This window comes from Episyrphus balteatus, chromosome 3, assembly GCF_945859705.1.
Source record: "Episyrphus balteatus chromosome 3, idEpiBalt1.1, whole genome shotgun sequence".
Lineage (NCBI taxonomy): Eukaryota > Metazoa > Arthropoda > Insecta > Diptera > Syrphidae > Episyrphus > Episyrphus balteatus.
In genome coordinates, this window is record NC_079136.1 from 37,301,588 (window position 1) to 37,309,304 (window position 7,717).

Sequence of the window (7,717 nt, forward strand, 5' to 3'; positions counted from 1 at the left end):
CATGCTTCTCGCGATTAAAAATTTGAAAATTGTGTCTACAGTCATTGAAATTGTTGTCATATAATTTGCGACTGAATAATCGCGCGATCAAAATCGCATGTGTGCCCCTAGCCTAAATTTCAAGGAAATTTTGTTGATGTTGGGGAAGAGTCGACATTTAGGGCAAAGTTTTGTTTAATTATTTTTGTTTTTGTTATTTGACTTTTTTGAGAAAAACTAAAAATGCAGTTTTACGTCTTCAAAGTTTAATCAAAATCGTTAGAGCCGTTTTCCAGTTATTTGGTATAACTTCAAAAATTTTAATGGGAGGTACACTTTCTAATTAAGGTAGAAAAAGAACAAAAAAAAAACAACTTTCAGAATTCTATAAAAATCATCTGTACCAAATTTGAAGAAAATCCGTCCACGCGTTTATGGCTGTTGAAATGGGTACAGATGGACGTACAGACGCACGGAAAGAATTCCTAGATCCACTTTTTCAGAATTTTCCACCATCGTAATGTTGATTTTGATTAACACCTCAAATTTTTTTTCGATTCGAAACCAATACTTGCCTTATATAGACCTAGTAAAAAAAATTGCACACTCATGGTTATGGTTTCAGGTCGACGATATCATCTGGCCCACCCTAGATAAAATCTCTAGCTACGCCCATGGCGATAAGTCGGATAAAATCAATAGTGTAAAAGGTACTGTGATGCTTTTTTGCTTATGCTGAGGTAAGCTCAGGGGGGTTCCAGGATTCTTCCCAAAGAAGCAACAAAACTTGGGTTTTTGAAAGTTCCAAACTTAAGGAAACAGCCTTTTAATCCTTAATTTCAATCGGTTTTATTTATTGTTCACTTCAAGCTTATTATATATACACAATGTCTTAATCTTTACTTATAACAAGTTACTTCATATATTCTGGTGTCCCCGGTACACAATCCGGAGAGAAATCTGGTCGGAACTCACACTGAGAACCTATGTCCAACGAGCTAAGAAACTCAAAGGATAAGTCTATGGAATCCGAATGGAATCCTATGTCCCCACAATACGGAGAAAAGTCTGGTCGGAACTCGGCAGGAGAACCTATGTCCAACGAGAAGCTCGAAGGAGTAGTCTATGGGATCCTAATGGAAACCCTTATGTCCCCAGTACACAACCTGGAGAGGATTCTGGACGGAACTCGTTAGGAGAACCTATGTCCAATGAGCTAGGAAACTCAAAGGAGAAGTCATTGGAATCCAAATGGAATCCTATGTCCCCACAACACGGAGAGAAGTCTGGTCGGAACTCGGCAGGAGAACCTATGTCCAACGAGAAGCTCGAAGGAGTAGTCTATGGGAATCCCAATAGAAACCCTTATGTCCCCAAAATGTGGAGATAATTCTGGTCGGAACTCACTAGGAGAACCTTTGTCCAAAGAGAAGCTCGATGGAGTAGTCTGCGGGAATCCCAATGGAAACCCTTATGTCCCCAAAATGTGGAGATAATTCCGGTATAATTTGTTAGTATAATAATAATTTCCTGTTCTAAATTCTATTGTAAACTACCTGTGTTTATTTCTGATTCCCTAATATAACTAGCTACTTAATTACTATTTAGGACCAAAAATTCAAGAAAATGACGATCAAGAAGAGCTGCCTCTAATTGCCAAGTCTTTTTCCGGGTCTACTTGGCTCTGTATCAATACACTAAATGAATAGGTGCTTGGAAACAGAGAATCGCAAGATCGACGATTTTGTGATAATTGTTGCTTCCTCGTATGATATCGGCGGGTGAAACTCACTGTGAACTGTAACGCAGTCAAAAGTTAAATTTATATGAAAACATGAATTCTTATTTTCTTTGTTTATTCTTTTGTTTTAAATAATGTGGCTACGTCACATGTCATGCGTATGCATTTCAGAGAAGATAATGTATGGGCATTGCGGGTATGCCGATTGTGTATAATTACTTATACAATTTTTATTTCTTTATTGGAAATGGATATAAGTTGTGACGCATCATCACAGTACCCTTACGAAATCTATTAAAAATATTGACTTTCCCATTGGAATTACGAATAAAATATTTCTATGTCTATACATTTTTTTCATGTAAAAGGGTGTTTTTTTAGGTGTAGACAAAATGTGGGTAAATTGGAAAAAGTAAGTAATTATGGTGGAACCCTATTGAAATTCAGCAATTATGTTACTTTTGAGAATAGCAACAAGAATCTAAAGTGTCTATAAGAATATCATGGTTAAAAGGGTGTTTTTTTTTTTTTTTGTTTTGACTGAAAACAAAAATGATGGGCCACCCTAATGAAATTTGGTAAAAACGTTGCATTTGGGATAGAAAGAAAGAATAAAGAGTTTTAATACAAAAAAATTATGTGAAAGGGTGTTTTTGGACCCAAATGGTCATATGATTATAATTCCACAAACTAATTTTTTTTCACTATATTTTTACTTGTTTTTGCTATGGTAATGAAGTATATGGTTTCGAACAGTTGGATGAAATGGAAAATATACAGAGGTATTTTTTCAAGCGAATTTTTAGGTTGCCTAATAACACTCCTAATTATGCTATCCACCTAGAGTCAGGCTTACCTCAAATTTTCTTGAAAAACTTAAAGGCTAACGCCGATTTTATGATCAAAGTTATGAAGCGGTCAGACCAAAACTTGCAAAAAAGGCTCCTTAAAATTTGTTTTAGTTGTGGATATAGTCCGGTCAAAAACTGGTATGATCTTGCTGTAGCACATAACCTTTCAATATCATTGCCAGTGGACAATGTGGAAGCATTAAAAAATTCATTATATGAATGTATCTCTGTCATAGATGACTCGTTGTATAGGCTTTGTGTTGCACGAGGAACTACATCAACATCCAGGAATATATACAGACAACTTAATCTGAAACTTGGTGAAGGAAACTATTTTAGAGAAGAGTTTACAGTTTCTGAAATGAGCTTGATCTTCAAGATCAGAACGGAAATGGTCGATTTGAATTATAGACCACATAGAACAGACTTAAACCCTGTATGTTCCCTTTGCAACCTTGGTCAAAACGAAGATGTTTTGCATTTTTTAGCACTCTGTCCAATATTACAGGAAATCCGAAGGCTCTATTTTTGTTCTAGTTTTCTTTCCCAAGAGGAATGTGTCGGTGTACTAAACGGAGATCGTGGCTGGAAGCCTCTTATACGCTATGTCTCACACGCAAGAAAGTATCGAAACGAGTGTTTGAATTTGTTCTGAGTTGTAACAAGATGTTAAAGTAATTGTATCATCTCCTTTTTTTTTCGTTTTAGCCAAACTAAAAGCCCTTTAAATTAGAAAAAAAAAAAAAAAAAAAAAAATGAGAAATATGCAGTTCTTCTTCCTATTTTTTTTGCTTTTTTTTCTCACTTATAAATTATTATCTGTTTTAGCTAAACTAAAAGCCCACCACCAATATATTTCTTTTTTCTTAATTTTTTTGTTTTGACTAAACTAAAAGTTACACTTTAAATTGAACATGAACATACAACTACCTGTTATTGCTTTTGTATACTATATACAGTGCTGTGAAAAACATTCCGGATTTTTTTGTCATTTTCATCAATTGTCATTTTCATCAATTTATATCACGAAACTGGATAAAAATATTGTTTTAATATTTTTTCTAGATCGTTAATATATCAGTTAAGGAATTTGAACACAAAAAAATGTTCTTTAATACATTCAAAAATTTTTAAAATTGAAAAATGAAGGAAGGTCAGAATTTCGTCAGTGCAAAACTAACCGGATTTTTCAAGGATTTTGATTCTCGGTGTTGAGGTAACGGTTTTAAGCGGCATTTCTGTAAAATTTTTGTTTTTGGTGACAAACAAAGTTGTTAGCTTTGTGAATTGTATAAATTATTTAATGGAATAACGGAAAAAACGCATTATAGTCATAAAATTCGTTACTAAGTCGTAGAACACATTCAAACCGAAATAAAACAAAATGGTATCCCTTTGGGATGTTGTAAATTGCAACGTCAAGTGAGTATGATATTGTCAAAAAGTAGAAAAGAGAAAAATCAGTTGAAGCAGATCACTTGGGTGGATGCCATAACAAAATATCCCTAAAAACTGATAGGCGAATAAAGAGTTCTTTGGTAAGAGATCCGTTTGCGACTTCTTAAACTATTTGTGAGGAGCTTAATCTGCCTTCAACATAAAGTACAGTAAGGAAGGGTTTGAGAGATTTGGTCTTAATCTCTTTCCGTTCGGAAAATAGTCATTCTTTAACACTAAACATTGTCTAAAAAGGTAGGCAATGAAAGGATCTTAAGAAACACTTTAAATTTTAAAATAAAAATACTTCATCATGATTGTATTTACAAAAAATCATCTGAATTGCTCGATAACAAACCGGAAAAATATGTTTTTCAATGATAAAAGCAATTTTAAGTTGTTCTATTCCGATTGTAAAATGGCAGCCAGGCGCTCATGTTTGAAACCAAAACAATATGCTCCCCACCGTGCAGCACAGCAGAGGGTCATTGATAGTTTGGGGTTTTTCTAGCTGCATGCTCTACCCCGATACACCAAATCAACAGAATTATGGATCATCTCCAGAATGGAGAGATGTTGAAGTCGATAATGGCTCCATAAAAGGAGAAAGAAATACCTTTACATTGGCTCTTCCTGCAAGTTATAATGCCAAAAATTCTTAAAAGCTCTTAAAAACAGTAATTTGGTGTAGAAAATACTCCTGGCTTAGAATAGCCAGAACAATTATCCGACTTGAACCCAATTGGAAATTTTTGGGCCATCTTTAAGTGACAGGTAGAGAAGAAAAAGCACACCTCATCAATTAACGATCTTGTAGCTTTTAAAAATGACTAAAAGCATATTCCTAGTTCGGTTTTATTTAATATGTCCAAGCCTCGTTGGTGCCAAGCAGTTTTAAAAAACAAAGGTTTCTGAACAAAATATTAACTTTAAACATAAACATTAATAAATCCGGTTAGTTTTTCACAGCCGAAATTCTGGCTTTACTTCATTTTTCAATTTTTAATTTTTTTGTATGTGTTAATGGTCTTTGTTTTCTGTTGAAATTGCTTAACTGATATATGAATGACCTAGAAAAAATACTAAAACAATATTTTGTTTCAGTTTTGTGTTATAAAATTTTATTTGATGAAAATGACAAAAAAATCCGGAATGTTTTTAGCAGCACTGTATATATCAAAATGTACTTTTATGATGGGCATTATTCCGTATGGTTCAAAGTTTCTTTTTTTTTGTTTTGACTAAACTAAAAGTCACATTATGATGAAAATAATAATAATTAAAAAAAAAATTTTTTTTTTCTTTTCTTTAATATTTATATTTACATATTTTTAACTATGAAACTTTATTTTGTGAAATATTATCTCTTTTTACTCAAATATTGTATTTTTTTTGTTTAATTAGTTTTTTTTTTCCGGCAGACGGCTTATAAAGCCATGCTTTGTATTTCTTTTATTATGAAATATTGTAATTATAAGAAAATTTGAAAAAATAAAGAACTTATCTATCTATCTATCTATCTATCTATTTTTGACCTTCAGCCCCTTCTTCTTGTCCGCAAAAAAATACTCCTCCACCCAATTTTTTCTTTTAGACTTTTTTGACCCTTGGTTCTTATCCCAAAAGCAAACTTTTTGCCAAGTTTCATGAGTGTTACATTTTTTTTTAAATGCCTATTTTACATGTTTTTGAAATTTTTCTTCTCCGACGCACATTGGGCCATATCTTTTTGGAAAGCTATTTTTGATTTTGAATTAAAAAATTTCCCATGAAAGTCCACAGATTTATTTGAATTCAACCCGATTTTAAACCAAAGTTTTCAAAAATCAAGTCTAATTTATCTTTTACTTTTCTAAACACTTTGTTAAACTTCAAATCTATCAACACAGTGCAGCGGTTTAACAAACCTTCAATCTTTTATTCTTTTTGATATTTTGGCTCGGTAACTTTTTTATAAACTGTTAAACAAATTTAATAGAATTAGATATTGGATTCAGGCTTAACGACTTTGCTGCAGGACAAAATTGTTCGAACTCGCCAACACGGACTACTAAAATCGCAATGGATCGCAAAATTTCCAAGACACCATCAGATATTCCACATTTGCTATTTAGTAGATCACATCAATAGAATAGATACACGAAAATATTTCGAAACACGGTTGATTTGGTTTAAACTTGTTCTATTAGTTTATTATCATCAAAAATCACATGAGCTTGTTGTTTTGAATTTTATCCTTGGCTGTATGTCTTCAAAACTAATCACATTATTGAAAATCTTCAATAGGTTATTCATCTTCAGGTTTAGGTTTCTCTTCGTCACCCTTAGGATTCAGTAAACCTGGTGGAAGTATTGCACCACTTGTACATGGAACATGTTCTGTAATAAAAAAAAAAACATCATTTATTTCCTCAATAAGTATCAAATTTTAACATTTTTAAAGATAGGTACTCACGTTCTTCAATAGGTTTACAAGCGTTTTCAGAATTCATCATACATTCATTTGAGAACCACGTTTCTACACCATTAAGTTCACCACATAATGGATCGTAATTAAAGGTGCACACAATATCATTCACACATTCTGATGGTTCTTCTTCTTGAGCGAAAACTCCTGCAACTTGAATGGTTACAAGAACCAAAGCAACGGCAAGACTTAAAAATTTCATCTTAATGAGAATAAAGTGAACTTTGTTGAATTCAAATAAATGAATGCGTGAGGAAGTTTGAAGATACACCTTTTATAGAAATTTTCGTTCGGTAGAAATGTCATTTTTCTAACTACCAGACAAACAAATATTTGTTTGTTTTTTTTTTTTTTTTTTTTTTGGTTTTAAGATTTTATCTGTTTTTGTATGGGTCTTATGATTTAACCTTCGAGGCGCACGTGTTTCTAATTTTTTTGTGTTTTTATTTAAACTAGAAAATTAATTAAACAAAATAAACACCTATTTTCGGAAGTGGGTTAGAAACATTTTTTTTTTTTTATTATTTTTATATAAATCTTTGAGGGTTCAAACCATTCCCACGCGATATTGAATTGTCCTTTTCGTAAGGCCAACAACACTGTATTTATTTTAATATAGGGTTTAATAACCTATTACACAAGTTTACAAAAAAATTATTTTTGAACTCCAAGTTATACTTTTTGTATAGATTTAAGCCCAGAAAAGTCAAAAATAGTATCTAAAAAAAATTTTATGGATAGCTTTTCGAAAAATTTGTTGTCGTTATTTTTTCCAGCATACTTATTATTCGGGCTATATATGTATATCTTGAATGATAAACGATCAATCTGAACATGTTTAAAAAAAAAAAAGAGATGTCAGTGGTTTTATTGTATGCATTTGTTCTTTATCATTTATTTAAACCATAAAACTACTTAATGCAAGAAATATTTTCAAAACTTAGAAAATATTAAACATATAAAAACAAATAGTAAATCTATTTTATTTGAAATATTTTATAAAATTAGAAAATAGTTTTAGACCAGGGTCGATAATTTTTGAAACCAAAAAAAATCATAGTAGAATGAAACCTATTGGAAAGGGAGGTGAATATGATGAAAATTAAAGGAAAAATAAATTACGGGCGAGCCGAGTTCGGGAAGTGGGTGGGTTGAGTTTTTAATGGTAAAAAATGGTATATCTCGATTTCCGGCAAAACTACAAATCCTATAGAAAAAAGTTGTATAGCAAAGTTGTAGGTA

The 7,717-nt window shown here is 32.0% G+C and overlaps 1 protein-coding gene across 1 annotated transcript; it reads right to left on the reverse strand.

Moving 5' to 3' along the window:
- Nucleotides 1-6,009: 6,009 nt before the first annotated feature.
- On the reverse strand, nucleotides 6,010-6,754 carry LOC129913865 (uncharacterized). The gene is made up of 2 exons (XM_055992812.1): nucleotides 6,464-6,754; nucleotides 6,010-6,387 (listed from the first exon to the last, which is right to left on the reverse strand). Exons 1-2 carry the CDS (start codon nucleotides 6,675-6,677, stop codon nucleotides 6,296-6,298), a joined length of 306 nt encoding a protein of 101 aa, XP_055848787.1. The 5' UTR covers nucleotides 6,678-6,754; the 3' UTR covers nucleotides 6,010-6,295.
- Between the last annotated feature and the right edge of the window lie 963 nt (nucleotides 6,755-7,717).

Bases quoted from the DNA above. Each gene is read 5' to 3' on its own strand.
- LOC129913865 (XM_055992812.1), bottom strand. From the start codon at position 6,677: ATGAAATTTTTAAGTCTTGCCGTTGCTTTGGTTCTTGTAACCATTCAA. The intron at 6,388-6,463 runs GTGAGTACCTAT...TTTTTATTACAG, and splicing joins TTGTAAACCTATTGAAGAAC to AACATGTTCCATGTACAAGT.